Source organism: Hyaena hyaena, unplaced genomic scaffold (genome assembly GCF_003009895.1).
Source record: "Hyaena hyaena isolate Hyena2069 unplaced genomic scaffold, ASM300989v1 scaffold_7, whole genome shotgun sequence".
In the NCBI taxonomy this organism is placed as follows: Eukaryota; Metazoa; Chordata; class Mammalia; order Carnivora; family Hyaenidae; genus Hyaena; species Hyaena hyaena.
This window is the reverse complement of record NW_024080639.1, coordinates 7,499,394-7,516,724: the sequence shown is the minus strand read 5'-3', so window position 1 is coordinate 7,516,724 and position 17,331 is coordinate 7,499,394. Positions and strand designations below refer to the sequence as shown.

The following is a 17,331-nucleotide window of genomic DNA, read 5'->3' as shown; positions in this document are numbered from 1 at the left end:
TTTGGCCATTTTACAGATTTTGGCTGGATCTCTAAATCTAATGAAGAAGCTAGCAGAAAACTTTGAGAAGAGTGATATGATCTGATTTATATTTTTAAAGGATCACAACAGCTCATGTGTTAAAAAACAGACTGTAGGGGGACAAAGGCAGAAGGAAAGGAACAGTAACTGGAATAATTCAAGAAAGAAATGATGTTGTCTTGAACCAGGACTGCTATAGTGCAGGTATTGAGAAGTGTTCAGGTTGTGGATATATTTTCAAGGCACAATGAACAGTATTTCCTGAGAGATCTGATGTTGGGTATGACAGAAGGAGGCAGCAAGGGTGACTCCCAACGTTATGAAAAAGAAAGATGGGGCTAGCATTAAGTGAGATGGAAGATTAGGGGGTTGAGAAAGTGTAAAGGGAAAGATTGAGGATACAGTTTGGGAAACACTGTCTGAAATGTCTTATCAGACAGAGACACAGATGTGGAGATGGCTAGCAGGCAGTGACTCTGGAGCTCAGAGGAAGATCTATCCTGGAGATACATAAATTTGGGAATCATCAGCATGTAGATAATGCTTAAAATCAAGAGATCACCGAGGCTATGCAAGGAAAGAAAGATAAGAAGAATCTTGTATAGCTCCACCAAATGCACTATAAGCAAATGTTCTTTAGCATTAACAAGCACCTGAGTCTGAAATTGTGCTGCATTTTAAAACACTTAAGATGTAAATCAGTGTATTTTAAAAATCAAACTTAAATTTCTGAATCCAGCATGAATAAAGTGATGTCTTGCTATAATAATATCCTTGAGGTTCATGCTATTGTAGCATTTGAGTCTAGTGATCTTGTTTTTCATTTTTAAGTGCCTGGTATCTAGCATAATGCCTTGGAAAGAAGAAAAATCAGTAAGTAGTTATTGAGATTGATGAATGAGTAAAAAAATATTTGTGACAGCAAAGAAGTTTTCAGGTCATGTTGAAATGCAAATCAAAACAACGAGTTATCACCTCATCCCTATTAGAATGGCTGTCATCAAAAAGACAAGAGACAAAAAATGCTAAAATGGATGTATAGAAAGAGAATGCTTGTGTACTTCTGGTGGGACTGTAAATTGGTGTAGCCAATGGAAATTGGTATGGAGATTCCTCAAAGAATGACTAGAGCTACAATATGATCCATCAAGTACACTTCTGGGAATACACTTGAAGGAAAGGAAAACATCGTGCTAAAGAGATATCTGTATCCCCGTGTTCATTGTCATATTATTTATAAAACAAAATAAATGGAAACAAGTGTCCATTGATGGACAAAATAATATAGAAGTTGTGATATATATTTAAATATACACATATATGTGTGTATATATATGGCATGTAAATATGTATATACACATGTATAGGCAGTATTATACAACCACAAAAAATGAGGAAATCTGGGCATTTGCAACATTACGGGTGGACCTTGAGAGCATAATGCTAAGTGAAACAAATCAGACAGAGAAAGACAAATCTCATTTATATGCAGAATCTGAGACAATAAAATAGGCTACACTCAGAGAGATCAGATTTGTGGTTGTCAGAGGTGGGCAGTAGGGGGAGGGAGAATTAGAGTAAGGTAGTCAAAAGATACAAAATTTCCAGTTATAAATAAAGAGTAGGGTGCATTGTACAACATGATGATTATACCTAACATTGTATGATGTATATGAAGGCTATTGGAGTAAATCCAAAGAGCTCTCATCAAAAGGAAAAAAATACCTTGTATGTGTGGTTTTATTTGCTTTTCTTATACCTATATTAGATGATAGCCGTTAACTAAACTTATTGTGGTAATCATTTCACAATGTAGGTATATCCTATCATTATACTGTATACCCTAAACTCATATAGTGTTATACTCAATATATCTCAATAAAATAGGGGAAGAAAAAGAAATTTTCAGGTCATGTTTTCCTTGCCTTCCCAATGACATAACATTTGCTCCTTTATTATTTTTTAAATGTTATTTAGTTTTGAGAGAGAGAGAAAAAGGGAAGGGCAGACAGAAAGGGAGACACAGAATTTGAAGTAGGCTCCAGGCTTTGAGCCATCAGCACAGAGCCCAACATGGGGCTCGAACTCACAAACGGTGAGATATCATGACCCGAGCTGAAGTCAGACGTTTAACCAATGGAGCCACCTAGGAGACCCAACACTTGCTCCTTTAAATGTGTAGCAGGCTCCATCCACCATGCTCAAGGAAATGACAAGGAAGGCATTCTAACTGTAAACTTTCAAGTTCTAAAAGTAAAACTCATGGCTAATAGCCACATGAAGTGAGTTCTTTCCAGTTTTGTAATAAGCAAATAAAGGGCCTAACAAAGAAAGTGGTAGAATCTCTGGGGTCAAGGGCTGTATATATAATATCACCTCACCGGCAGTCTAGCTCCTAAATTCCTTCAGTTGGTTGTCTCTGAGGGCTAGATGCCAGGAACCATGCAACTGAATGGCAGGAATAGGGGGCAAGAGGATGCTTGGAAAGACTGTTCTAATCTCCCTGAATTTTCATAGCTGAGGTCTTATCTCTGGTTGATAAATAAATATGCATCAAGTATATTAAATACTCTTTCTCATTACTTTGTATAGTGACCCCAGTGAGCCAGAGGCATCCATTTGCCTAGGGCAGCAGTTCTCAAGCCTTTTGGCCTCTGGATTTTTCACTCTTAAAAAATTACTGAGGATCCCAAAGAGTTTTTGTTTATGTGAGCTGTATCTGTCACAATAGATATAATTTTGACGTAATCTACCAAATTAAAAATTTAAGCACCTTTTATAAATAGGAAGGTCATAATTAAAGTAATTAGCATTTAAAAAACATGATTACTGAAGTTACAATTATGTGAAAAACATATTTTATATAGTCAAAAGTCCAGGGCAGACTCTGCCAAATTTGTGTTGGGGATTTATTCAACAAACATTTATTGAACTTGGGTACTGGCCACACACCATTTAAAAAGACATGTTTAAAACATAAGAATACATAAACACACAGGATGTGAAGACAATGAACACATGTTTTAAAGTTTCTGTGAAAGTCTACCACCTATTTAAGAAAGAAGGAGAGCAAAGAGGATGACAGGGAAAAGAATGTGAGAATGAGGGTGAAAAAGGCAATAATGTCTTACAGTTTTTATAAAAATTATTTTGATCTCATTGACTCTCCAGAAGGGTCTTTGGGATCCTCAGGGGTACCCAGACCTTACTTTGACAACTGTTGGCCTAGGGGAAAATTAGGGTTATCACAACAGAACCATAAAAAAGAGTCAATTATTCAGCTTTTGATCTCCATGATAGTAGGTTTTGAGTCTCCAACCAGAAAAAAAGTACTGAAAGTCAGGCTCTGTTGAGAATGAAAAAAGATTCCTAAACCCTCATAATTCTATTTACATATTAAAAGCAAAACCTGAGGATCTGAACAAATTTACTTAAATCACAGGCAGAAAGAACTCAAGTCTGCATGTCAGCTACTAGGGAGGCAACAAGAAGGTTGGGGGCAAAGAGGAGAAGTCAGAGATTGGAAAAAGGAGATTCAAGGGCAGTTTCCTTGACTACTTATCTTGGCCTCAGTGTCAGGGTTCAACCTGGAGTAGGAAAAGACTGAGAATACAGAAAGTGGTAAAGCTTAAAGGAAAGTGGCATACAGATCTGCACTCTGCTTCTTGTTGGAACTCAGGAAGGAGCCTATCTTGTGAAATGACAGCCATGTACAGGGGTTGTCCTTAGTGACATGAAAGACAGCATAGAGGGTCTAACCTAGTACTCCTGAACTTCCTTTGCCTTTGATTTGTGGTGGACATAAAGGGTAGCCAAGTTGAAGCCCAATGGACCTTCCACGGGCTAGTACAATATAAATCAAATGAATCTCATGGTAGAGGAAATGCGATGGACAATCCAAGTCAGACGGCTGGATGGAAGAGGTGGAGCTTCAGAGGAATCCATTAGAACAGTGAGACTCAAGGAAGAATTAGGTTGGGGCAAACTATGAGGCTCTGACTAAGTTAGAAAAGTTGAGGAAGGCCCCAGCCAAAAACTTCAGCAGTAAGTGCCAACAGGGTCTCTAGTACATAAGGTCATCAATGTGGTGGCACAGTGGAAGGATGGCACTCCTTCTGAATCTTTGAGTACTTATGAGCCTATTCTTAGGCTCACCTAGCTGCCATTTATGCTAGAAGGGAAAAGGGGGTAAGATCCAGAAAAACTAAAATTTTAACTAACAAATTAAAACCCTAAAGAGACCAAGACAATTTTAATTGAGAAGTTTAAATTCCCTGTGTCCCATACATGCCTAAGGCATAGGGCATTTATTTTAGTACATAAACAGTCAATGTTTCTTGTGTGTATACCTGTGTTATACTCAGTTAAAATGATAATTCCACTATTTATGATATTCCTTTTAAAGAGAGTCATCTTTTTAAAAATATATTCCTTGTTTAAATGACTAATGACTGGGACTGTCATTATTTGCAAATAAATTTCCTTTATTTGCAAATCTAAAGAAGGGAAAGATCCATATGCTCTATAAGGGAGGACACAGACAAAACTTAAGTACAGGAATTAATTTCTCAGCAGCAAGGCAAGAAACAGGAGGCCTGTGCTGCTGAAGAAGGAACCCTCAGGGGCCATCAGTACAGAAAGATGTGAATATAAAGCTGCAACAAAAATATCAACAAGGAAATCCAACTCAAACAAAGATTTAAAAGCACCGCTCGTTTGTAAAAAGATCTTACATGCAGATGGCATTTTCCAAACATGACACACAACATAAAAAACATGACAGATGGGGTGTCTGGGTGGCTCAGTCGGTTAAGTGTCCGACTTCAGCTCAGGTCATGATCTCATGGTTCATGGGTTCAAGATCTGCATTGGGCTCTGTGCTGACAGCTCAGGATCTGGAGCCTGCTTTGAATTCTGTCTCCTTCTCTCTCTACCCCTCCCCCACTCACACACACACACACACACACACACACACTCTCTCTCTCTCTCTCTCTCTCTCTCTAAAAAACAAAACATTTTTTAAAAACCATGAAAGAAAAAAATTGATTAGTAAATATTAAACAGTCTATATGGCCAAAAAATGCTATATACAAAGTAAAAAGTTATACAACAAGCTGGAGATATGTATAGCATGCATCACAAAGACTAATTTCCTTAAGGTAAAAGAACTTTTATAAATTTTAAAATAAGAAAAAACTCTTAACAGAAAAAAGGGCAAAGTATAAAAACAGACAATTCCCAGAAAAAGTACTGGAAATGGCTAATAATGATATGGAAAGCTGTTTAAGATTAATAACATCTCAAGAAGTGCAAATCAATACACAGTATGATTTTATACCTGTTAGATTAGCAAAGCTGTGAACATTTAAAATAATAAATGTTATATCTATTTTTTATGCCTGAGATAATACATAATTAATTAATACACATTTTAGAAAACTAAAGATAGAAAATTTCTAGTGTTGGCTAGAATGAGCATTCATATACTTTTTGTGGGAAGGCAAATTGGTACAGCCTTTGAAGGAAAACTGTGATACTTATTAGAATTAAAAATAAAAGCTTTCTGTGTTTATTCCAGCTTATCTTTTGTTCTCTTCCATATATTTAAAATACTCTATAAAAAGACACTTAATGGAAAGAAAAGTACATACATAACTTTAATTAAAGTGCTGGGAATAAGTGATACTCCCAGGTTTGCTGAAGAACTTAGAGATGTACAATCAAAAATGTGTAATGGAGTACTCTTGCAAAATAAGAAGGAGAAGCATATAAATGTCCATCAAGGAATAGATATTTATGCAAATTATAGTATCTCTGTATAGTGGAAGACCCATTAATTCATTAAAAAAGCCTAGGTAGATCTCTGTGCTGATATGTTAATATATCTGAGTTAAGACAGAATCACAATTACATACAAAGTTTACTTCCATTTGGGTAAACAGAGAAAGTGTGTTATTTGTGCATTTCAAGAAGGACAGAAAGGAAACTGAAAATGGTGGCTGGCTCTGCTTTAGATAATTTAAACCCTTTTGAGTTTCTTACCATAATGTTACTTTTAATAATTCAAAGAAATAAATACACACATGAATAAGTCATCAAACAAAAACAAATATAAATACTGAATTCATAGCCCTCTGTTCTTACCATTCCAAGCTCAATTTTTCAGAGCTCAGCCATTTCCATAGCCTCAATAATGTAGGAAAATACCTAGATTAAGGCTTGACTTTGCACGGTTTTCTCAAGCTCTAAGGCAAAATTGACAATGGTTACCTGCACGTATGTCTCCCTCCTGCTCCCATAGCCTTTTTCCAAAACAAATATTCTTCCTAAATTCTCTACTTTGCCTTACAACCCTGTTATGCCATCAACTAAGGGACTTATACAACCACTGGCAACTGACTCACTCAATTCAACAGGAAAACTTTTTTTTTTTTTTGAGAGAAAGAGAGGGTGCAAGTGAGCAAGAGACAGAGAGAGAGACAGAATCCCATGAAGGGCGGGGGGTGGGGAGGGGGAGGGAGGGGAGAAGAGAGTGAAGTGAGGGTCACCTGGGGTTCATATTTTACCCAAAGCAGGGCTAATATTCACCTGAAGCAGGGCTCGAGCTCAACCAATTTGGGACTTGAACTCACGAACTGTGAGATCTTGACCTGAGCCAAAGTGAGATGTTTATTGACTGAGGCACTCAGATGCCCTCAATAGGAAAATTATTGCTAAGAGAAGAGTAAATAAAATCTTACAATCCTTTGGCAGTTCAAAAGAAATATTTTACATTTATGTTCAACTTACCAGCTGTAAAATCTGCAGTCAGATCAATAAACGCATGAGAATGTGGAATTCGCATTTTACTTTTAGTGGTCAATGCAGGATGCCATGACAAATTCCTAAAAAAATAATAATTTTCTTGAGGCAAACATTAAATAAGCTTTGTTTTAAAACAGAAAAATCTCGGCCTGTTAAGGTATTTTTTAAATTTATTGATTTTTGTTGAGATATTTCTCATACCATAAAATTCACTCTTTTAGAGTATACAATTCAGTGGTTTTTAGTACATTGTGCAACCATCATCATTAATGACTTCAAAAACATTTTCATCACCTCAAAAAGAAACCCTGTATCCATTAGTTACTTCCCATTTTCCCGTCCTTTCAGCTCTTGGCAACCACTAATTTGCTTTCTATCAGCTCGGATTTCCCTATTCTGGATATTACATATAAATGGAATCATAGAAAATGTGGCCTTTAATGTCTGGTTTCTTTCACTTAGTATGCTAATTTCAAGTTCATCTGTGTTGTAGCATGTGTCAACACTTCAGTCCTTTTAATGGCTGTATGGCTACATTTTTTTGTTTATCCATTTATCTGTTGATGGACATTTGGCTTGTTTCCAGTCTTGGCTATTACAAATGACGGTGTAACGAATATTTCATGTACAAGTTTTTCTGTGGACATATGTTTTTAGTTCCTTTGGGTATAGATCTAAAAATTGGCATATCACACGGTTATTGTATGTTTACCTGTTTGAGGAACTGTCAAACTGTTTTCATATCAAGTGGCTTCACCGTATTATGTTTTTAACTAGCAATGTCAGAGGGATCAAATACCTATATCTCTTTGTCAACACTTATTATTTAGTGTCATTTTATTATAATTATGTTAGAGGGTGTGTATCTCATGGTTTTGATTTGTATTTTCCTGATGGCTAATGATGAGCATGTTTTTATGTGTTTATTGGTCATTTTACCTCTTTGGAGAAAGGTCTATTCAAATCCTTTGCCTATTTTTAAATTATATTATTAAATATAATGTTTTACTTTTGAGTTGTAAGAGTTTTCACATTCTACATATTGTCTTCTTAATTTCTTGGTAGTATCCTGTGATATACAGAAGTTTTAATTTTCATGAATCCACTTCATCTATTTTTCCTTTTGATTGTTCTTATGCTGTCATATCTATGAATCCATTCCAAAATCCAAGTTCATAAAGATACAGCCCCATGCTTTCTCCTGATAATTTTATAATTTAACTCTTATATTTGCTTTCAATTCTTTTAAGTATAAAAAAGTGATTAAATATTATCATGGATGTTTTTTCAAGACACTGAAGAATGATGATGATTACCTTTTATGAATATTAATTCCAATATTTTGAGCCAAGCAAAAAAACAAATTTAGAACCTTACCTCACACCATACATCAAATTTAACCCAAATTTAGCTCAAAATGGATCAAAGGGCCAAACTATAAAACTCTTGAATGAAAACATGGGAAAATGTTCATGACCTTGAATTTGGAAATGATTTTTTTAAACATAACACCAAAAAGGGGGCATGCTGGTCACTCAGTCGGTAAAGCACCAACTTCAGCTCAGGTCATGATCTTGTGGTTGGTGAGTTTGTGCCCCACATTGGGCTTGATGCTGTCAGGAAGTCAGTACAGAGCCCACTTCAGATCCTCTGTTTCCCTCTCTCTGCCCCTCCCCACTTGCTTTCCCAACAAATATTAAAAAAAAAAAAATCTTTAAATATAACACCAAAAGAATAAGCCACAAAAGAAGAAATAGATGGATTAATCAAAATTAAAATAGTATCACAGTATAGTATCCTGTGATAGTATACTTCCCTGATAGGATATCACAGGATACTATCAGGGAAGTAGAAAGACAATTCCATAGAATGAGGAAAAAAAATACTTGCAAATATCTTATCTCCGATAAAGATCTAATATCTAGACTATATTCAGAATTTTTACAAATCGATAATAAAAACAACCTAATTAAAAATGGGCAAAGGACTAGATATTTCTCTTAAGAACATATATAAATGGTTACTAAGTATATCAAAAGACTCTATATCATTAGTCATTAAGGAACTATAAAAGAAGACCATAATGAGAAACTACTTCACAACTACTAGAATGGTCAAGAATCAAAAACCAAGCAAGCATTGGATATGAAGTGAAGAAATAGGAAATCTCATACACTGTTGGTGGGAATATATAATGGTGCATTGGTTGTGGAAATAGTTTGGCAGTTCTTTAAAAAGTGAAACACAGACTTAACACATAACTATATTTCTACACTTAGGTATATAACCAAAATAATTGAAGACAGGTATTCAAACAAATACTAGACCATGAATTTCTATTCACAAAATCTTGGAAATAACCCAAATGTCCATCAAAGGATGAATGGATAAACAAAATATCATCTATTCATACAATAGAAATATTATTCAGCCAGAGGCATGTGAGTGGCTCAGTTGGTTAAGTGTTCAACTTTGGCTCGGGTCATGATCTCACGGTTCATGAGTTCAAGCCCTGCACTGGGCTCTCTGCTGTCAGCACAGAGCCTGCTTCTGATCTTCTGTTTTCCTCTACCTCTGCCCCTCCTCCGCTCTCTCAAAAATAAACATTTTTTTTAGATATTTCATTTTATTTTTTTAATAGTTTATTGACAAGTTGGTTTCCGTATAACACCCAGTGCTCATGCCCACAACATTTAAAAAATGTTATTCAGCGATAAAAAACCTAAAGTACTGATACATGGTACAACATGGATGAATTCTTAACACATTACGTATGTGAAAGAAGCCAGGTCACATCCTGTATGATTTGACTTAGATGAAATACCAACAATAGGCAAATATGTAGAGACAGAAAGCAGATTCATGGTTGCCAAGGACTAGGGGTAGGAGGGAAGGGAAAATGATTGCTTAATTGGTACAGGGTTCCCTTTAGGAATGATGAAAAGCTACTGGAAGTAGGTGACGGCTGTAAAACATTGTAAATATCATTAAATTGTATACTTCACATAGCTAATTATATGTTATATAAATTTTATTTCATTATAAAAAACAATAGTACAAATTTTCACATATTCCCTCATCCAGTTTCCCCTAATATAACCATAGAACAATTATAAAACCGGAAGGTACACTATTAGACTGTTATAAACTATAGAAGAAGTTTAAATAAAATAATTTCTCAATTCCTCATCAGTAGAACACACTACAGTGTCAAAGGCATTCCCATTTATCAAAGTCAGCAAATACTTGCTGGACTACATTATAGTTTCAAATAGCATCACCTATTCTTCTCTATCTCTAGTAAAAACGTGCTTACTTTTAAAAAAATAATATGTTCCAATGAAATAGGGAAGCACAGATATGTCATCTCCAAAAATAAATTTAAGGCTAATTAAGTCCAAATTTATTGTCAACATAGCACCCAATTGACTGGATAGCAAACAAGGTTTATTTGAATTTGGTTTTGATATATTGGGAAAGCAGAGAGAAAAAATTGACTAATTTGCTCTTGGTAGGTGGAATCTAGGAAAAAGAATAACATTCTTTTTCGGGAGAAAATTCTCAACACAAAGGGTCTAAGTTCTACAAATAGTAACCTCTTCCCAACAGCCTTCTTCCACAGTTTTTAGCATACAGTCGACATCATCTGTTAACTAAACAAGACAGTAGAAACAAAACTAAGCAATGTTCATATACCTTGATTTTATTTTTTAACCCAAATCCCACAATGTAAGGTTTTGGCAATAAAATATTAAAATAAAGTGCGAAATCGTATTCAGCATTTTGGTGTAGGGTAATTCAATGCCAAGCATTCATGTCATGTTCTTCTGACAATGTGAGAAATGCCTAAAATAATTTTAGTCAAGTCCAATTTAATAATGGCTGGCTCATTTCTTTTTAAGATAGGCCATTTATTCATAGGTTCTTTAATTCTAAGCATTGAAGTATTTTTAATTACTAACAAAATAATCAGATGCAGGCTAGAGAAATTCTATAAGTTTAACCCAAAGTCATTTCAGAAGAGTTTCCTAATGTTCCCAACAAGTTTGTAATTACAGGCCAAAAGTAAATTAAAAAACACAAGCTTCTACAGAATTGAGCTCAATAAAGTTAATCATCTGGTTGTCTTTAATTACTACCTGAGAAATTATTGATCTCATTCCCTAAAGAATTTTTTATGGGTGTACTTTGAAATTAATTATCGTTAGAATTTTGGAAAACTTAACTAACTCCTAGAAACTACTTGACAAAAATGTACATTTCAAATAAAGATTCCGGAAGAGTGATAAAGCAAAAATGATGAAGTGGCAGACTATGGGCCAAACTCAACATGAAGATGTGTTTTATTTAGCCTATACATTGTTTTAAATATTTTGAATTCATTAGTAAAGCTTAAATAAAAACATCAGATTTCACGTAAAAATATGGATTTCCAGTTTCTCTTGAAATAACAGGTCAGGTAACAAACTAGCTCTTTTCAGACAGATCTATAGTGCCTATGGGCAGGTAAAGTCCCAACCTTCTCAATCTGCTTTGCTCACTTTGGTTTCCTTTTGGGTCCCCTTAGACATTTGAGTATGCAACTCTTAACAGAATATTAATTATAATCTTGGTTTGTGGAATATGTCAAATCAATAGTCATGGTCTTTGTAGTATTTTAAGTTTTATACTTATTGCCTATCTGTTAATTTACAGCAATGTCTCTTAAAAGGTAGTTACTTGAATCTTGTACTTTATTGTAGGGGGAGAAGGGAAGAGCTATTATTTCTTTTTGTAGTGCATTGTAAGATGGTTGAAAATTTAATGTATATACAGATGTATTATCAGAATTCGATTGTTTAAAAATTTACAGTTGAAAATAACTAATCTCTCCTTTTACTGTTGTTCTTTGTGTGTATGCTTTTCAATAAGAAGCAACAGATACCATCTTTAGAAGCAACTATATTCATATAAACTATAATCTTTTCATATACATGTTCAACTCCATCTGAAAGAAAAGGTCACATATACAAACTGTTCTGATTACAAAGGAAGAAACAGCAAAGATGATAAAATGGGCAGTTCTGTGCCATGTTGAGTCTATTCATTGACATTTCTTGACCTCATAGAAAATTCCAATTACTAGCTCCCCACCAACCACCCCACAGGAAACCTAATTATGTCAAGGTGTTCTAATTTGTGGGCACCATTACGCTTAATCTCAAAGAATAGCATCTATCAAAGGATGAATTTAAATGTAATTAATGTCAGCTGTAGCTTTTGGTTGCCTATGGTAACTGCTCTTTGAAATGATTGCTAATCCACCCACTTTTCAATGATCAGTCTATACTGAATTATCATTATTTTAGATAACCAGATAAAAGCAGTTACCAGGAGATGGGTCTTAGCATGCCTCTCCAAGCTCCCTAGTTCTTTAGTCCAGTGATCTTCAAACATTTTTGCTCAGATAAGCTCCAATTTTTAAAAAATTTTTAAAAACCATGTATCCCTTAATACATTTAAGTTCATTTCTAAAAAAATGTAACCTAAATATTTTCATCAGTTTAAATAGCTATAAATATGTAAATTTCAAATATATTAGAATTATTGAGATTTTAAAATAATTATACTTAAAATTTTTTTTAAGTTTTATTTATTCATTTTGAGAGAGAGAGAGCACAAGCAGGGGAGGGGCAGAGAGAGAGAATCCTAAGTAGGTTCCACACTGTCAGTATAAGCCCAACCCAGGTCTCGAACTCACGAACCATGAGATTATGACCTGAGCTGAAATCAGGAGTTAGACGCTTAATTGACTAAGCCATCCACACGTTCCTAAAATAATTATTTTTAAAAGTATATTTGTGGAATATAAATATCATACTGAATTTTTATTCACCATCATCCACACACACAAAAACGACATGAAAAAGACTGCATGAAAAGATGGGGGAGGAGCCCTAAACTCACCTCATCCCACATATACAATTAGAAAACACTCACATCAGTGTAAATAACGCAGGAAACAACACCCAAAGATTAGCAGAACAAACTCCAAAACTAAACACAGAGAAGAGGCCACATTTAAGAAGATAGGAAGGGCAGAGACATTGCAGGGAGCCAAAGGGACCCTCAGAACTGTTCACAGGAGGGAGGAATACTATGGGGAGAGAAACAGACTCTCACAGTAGGGAGCCCCCACAGGGAAGACAATCTCCCTAAAATTTGGCTTTGAAAACCAGAAGGGTCGAATTTCATGAGTTCTTACAACCAGCAGGACTTAAAACTTGAAGACTTAAAAATTAGAGTCTCCACTCAAGGCAAGAGAAAACTAAGTCACTGCCCTTAAAGAGACAGCACAATAAACAGCCTGAGGAGATACAGCACAGAAGCAGCAGTTTGAAAAGTGCCAGGGTCATACAGGAAGGAAATTTATTTATATTAATCTCAGAGTGTGTGCTGGAGGGGCAGGCCTCCATGGGAGACTTTTCTAGGAACAAAGAGGCTGGCAGGTGCCGTATCCTTCTCCTGCCTCCCAGCAAAAATACATGTCCACCTGCAGGGACCAGTGCAGTGCCAACACTCCCAATCTAACTTGCTTATACCACAAGTCCTGCCCCAACAGGTCCCTTTTCCCAGAGGACCCACACAAACCTTGCTAACACTGCACACCCACCCCTCCCTCCAAACCAGGTGGCCTCTGTACTGGTGACAGCAGCTTCCCTCCTGCAAAGGACCTGCCTGCAAACCTTTCAAAAACTGCAGGTCCCATTCTGACACACTTTGCAGATCCACACCCTCAGATACTCTGTTGGCCAGTGCACATCCAAAACAGCCAAAGACCTGGTAGTATGCAAGCAGCCCTGTCCAAAGCCAGAACGAGCCCAAAGTAACTCCTGCCTCAGAAAGGGAAAGATAAACACACACACACACATGCATACGCACATGCACACACACCAGTCAGTCAGACAAAGGACCCAGCAGTGGGCTGGGGGCAGATAAGCTGGTCTGTGTGCAGTCCCAGCCCACCAATCAAAGCTTCTCAGGGGAGGACACAGGGAAGGCACCCTGCAGTTTGGTGCTACTGTACCTCTGACAGATGCCTGGCCTGACTGAACTCAAGCCCAAGGTGGCCTTAGACTGGCCCATTAACAACACAGGGACCAAACACTGCCCACAATAGACAAACAGAGCCATTGCAGGTGACTGGATTGAAGGCAAACGTGGCTCAGCCACAAAAGCAAGGCAAAGGCAACACAAATAGGAGAAATTCCTGAAGTGCCAGGTTCTGGTGAACAGGAGACACTGCACTGCAGGGCACTACATGACCTCTTCCTTATAAAGACACAACTTTCAAGAGCAGGAGATGTAGCTAACGTTGCTTACACATAGAAACAGACTAGAGATTTAGGCAAAATAAGGAGACAGAGCAACATGTCTTGAATGAAAGAACAGGACAAATCACAGCAAGAGACCTAAGCAAAACAGAGATAAGTTAAAATGACTGCTAGATAATTTAAACTAATGATCATAATGATACTCACTAAGTTTAAGAGTGGAGGACCTCAATGAGACCCTAAACAAAGAGAAACCATGCAAAAAACCCCAATCAGACTCAATAATGGAAATAAAAAATATACTAGAAGTAATCAATAGTAGACTAGAGGAAGCAGAAGAGAGCAAAAACTTGGTGAACTGAGTAATAGGAAGCAAGCAAATGAACAGGAAAGAGAAAAAGATAATACAAAATGAGAATAGACTTAGGGAACTCAGCAACAACCATCAAATGGTACTAACATTCCCATTATAGGGATCCCAGAAGTAGAAGAGAGAGAATAGGGGGCAGAAATTTTATTTGAATAAATAATAGCTGAAAAATTACCAAATGTGGGGGAAGGAAATATATTCAGACTCAGCAGGTGGAGAGATCCCCCAACAAATAAACCCAAAGAGGTCCTTACCATGACACATTATTAAAATAGCAAAAATTAGTTATGGAGGGAGAATTTTAAAAGTAGAAGGAGACAATGAAAACAGTTACAGAGGAAACCTCGCCAACCTATCAGCTGATTTCTCAACAGAAACTCTGCAGGCCACAGGGAATGGCATGATATATTCAAAGTACTGAATGGAAAAATAAAAATCTTCAGTCAAGAATACTCTATGCAACAAGACTACCCATTCAGAATAGAAGGAGAGATAAAGAGTTTCTCAGGCAAAGTTAAGGAATTCATGACCATTAAACCACCCCCATGAGAAATCTTAAAGGAGGGGGAGGGGGCAAGATGGCGGAGAAGGAGCTCCGTACTGGCACACATGCCCATACATCACACGGAAAAGATCTGAAGCCACTGGAGACCTTACAAAACCTGAGAGATTGGGAGAAAAAGGACACAGAATCCACAGAGAAAGCCTTCTAATGTGACTGCAAACTGGGGAAGATAAAATCAGGCCGGGATCGGAGACTCCAGGGTCGGAGACGATCCCCCTCTACCCTCTACGGGGAGTGAGAGGGGAAAAGGAGAGAGTCCGAAACAGAAAAACCTCCGCTTGGGGGGAAAAACCTCCGCTCGGGTCATAGAAAGACCGTACTTGCCAAATACCTGCACTCCAGGTCCCCTCGCGCCAACTAGTCCTAGGGGGCTGAGCGCATGGACTGTGGCTTTGTGTTGCTCCTGGCTGGCCGCACTTCAGAGTAGCGGGCGCCTGCCGCCATTGTCTTCCCTGGCAGCTGGGGCCCCAGAAAGAGCTGCGCGAGCGGACACCAGGCGTCCACGCTCCTGGCTGGCTGGAACTCTAGAGGGAAGGCAAAGAGCTAAAAACTGGGAAATTTGCCTGTGAGTTCGTGTTTCGGGTGACGAGCCAGAGAGGGACCTGGTTTTCCTCACTCCAGTGGGCTTAGGCTCCCTGCACCAGGCAGGCAGGCCCCTGCCCATGCTCCCCAGCCCGACCCAGAGAAGGAAGTAGCGATTCTGACTCCACCCCCAGAGCTCTGCAGGGGGCCTGGAATTGCACTGAGGGGGTTGCCTGCGAAGCTGTGTCTGAGGCAATTTCAGCGGGGCGCGCGGACTGGGATTTAGAGATTGGGACTGGTCTGAGTTGAAGAGTGCAACCAACTCTTACTGCGCCCCCGGTACGGGGAGTTTACACGCCCAAAAAAGTGAGGTGCAGCGCATGGTTCAAGAAGGGACTGGAGCACTGTCACTCTCCTCCCCACAACCCCCGAGGCAGAACTCACACCTGAGGCACTGGATCACGCCACGCCCATCCCTGCTTGAGAGCTGCCCTCCTCCCTTTTTTTTTTGTCTTTCTTTTTTTCTTCTTCTTTCTCTTTTCTCTCTTTTTTCCCCAAAACACTGACCAGATTAACTCTGGTCGCTGGCTTGCTTAAACAATCACAACGAGTCCATTCTGTAGATGTAAATTCTACACCTACTGACATTTTCATCTCTTTCTCTCAGGAGTAATTAGGCTATATAGTTTGTGTGGATAATTACAGCATCATTCTCTCACCTATCCAACCATATTCTACTCTTTACCTCTTTGAAAAAAGCTTCTTATCCCTTCTGCCTGTTCATTCTATTTCCAATTTTGCCTCATCCCCGCCCTGTCTTCTCTCTCTTTCTCTATGCTCTTCAACCAGCACTGCATACACACGGCTATTTAACTGTAGCTAGGAAATCCGGTTATATGCTTTAAACTGTTCTTTGTCCATCGGTTTTCTTCTTTTCTCCTTTTCTTTTCCCCTTTTTGACCCTTTTATGTACTTTATACTCCCTATTATTAGCTCTCCCTCCTCCGTCTTTTCTCTTAACTTTTTCATTTTCCCACTCGCTTTGCATGTTAGTTGAATTACCCTGTGCGTTTGTGTGCTCCTGCTCCCTGTGTGTTTGTTTTCTTTTTGTCTGTCTGTTTTCTTTTCCAGGGTTACCTCAAGAAACAAGCCAGAGTACAAAAGGTGGAGAGTCCCAAATGTCACTACGAATAGGAAAATAAAATAACCAAGGTGCCAACAAGAGAGACCAAAAGATACCATTTAAAAAACACTCTCTGAAAGGATAGGCCCTGGACAGTCAAAGAGTCTTCTTGGATAGAGCAGCGCTCATAGATACAGAGAACATTAACAGGTCTTTAAAACCAACAAGAGCCAGAAAGCTAACTAAAATGACGAAACGAAAGAGCTCTCCTCCATAGTAACTCCATGAAGAAATGACAGCTATTGAACTGCTCAAAACAGATATCAGCAGCATAACTGAACAAGATTTTAGAATAATAATGGTAAAATTAATAGCTGGGCTTGAAAAAAACATACGGGACATCAAAGAAACTATGGATACAGACAGAATGGAAAATAAAAATAGGCATGAGGAATTAAAAAATGTGATAATGAGATCCATAATAAATTAGAGGCCTCCAATGCACGGATTGAAGAGGCAGAAAGGAGAATAAGTGATCTAGAAGACACCATTATAGAAAAACAAGAAGCTGACAAAAAAAGAGACAAACTGATCCAGGAACAGGAAAGAAGAA

The 17,331-nt window shown here is 37.6% G+C and overlaps 1 protein-coding gene across 1 annotated transcript in view; it reads right to left on the bottom strand.

Annotated features, from left to right (window-relative positions):
* Positions 1 to 17,331, bottom strand: part of ITFG1 (integrin alpha FG-GAP repeat containing 1) — a 288,485-nt gene that overhangs the window by 235,970 nt on the left and 35,184 nt on the right. Inside the window, exon 6 of the mRNA XM_039241589.1 lies at positions 6,811 to 6,905. Coding sequence (XP_039097520.1) covers positions 6,811 to 6,905 — 95 coding nt within the window. The remainder of the gene's footprint in view (positions 1 to 6,810; positions 6,906 to 17,331) is intronic.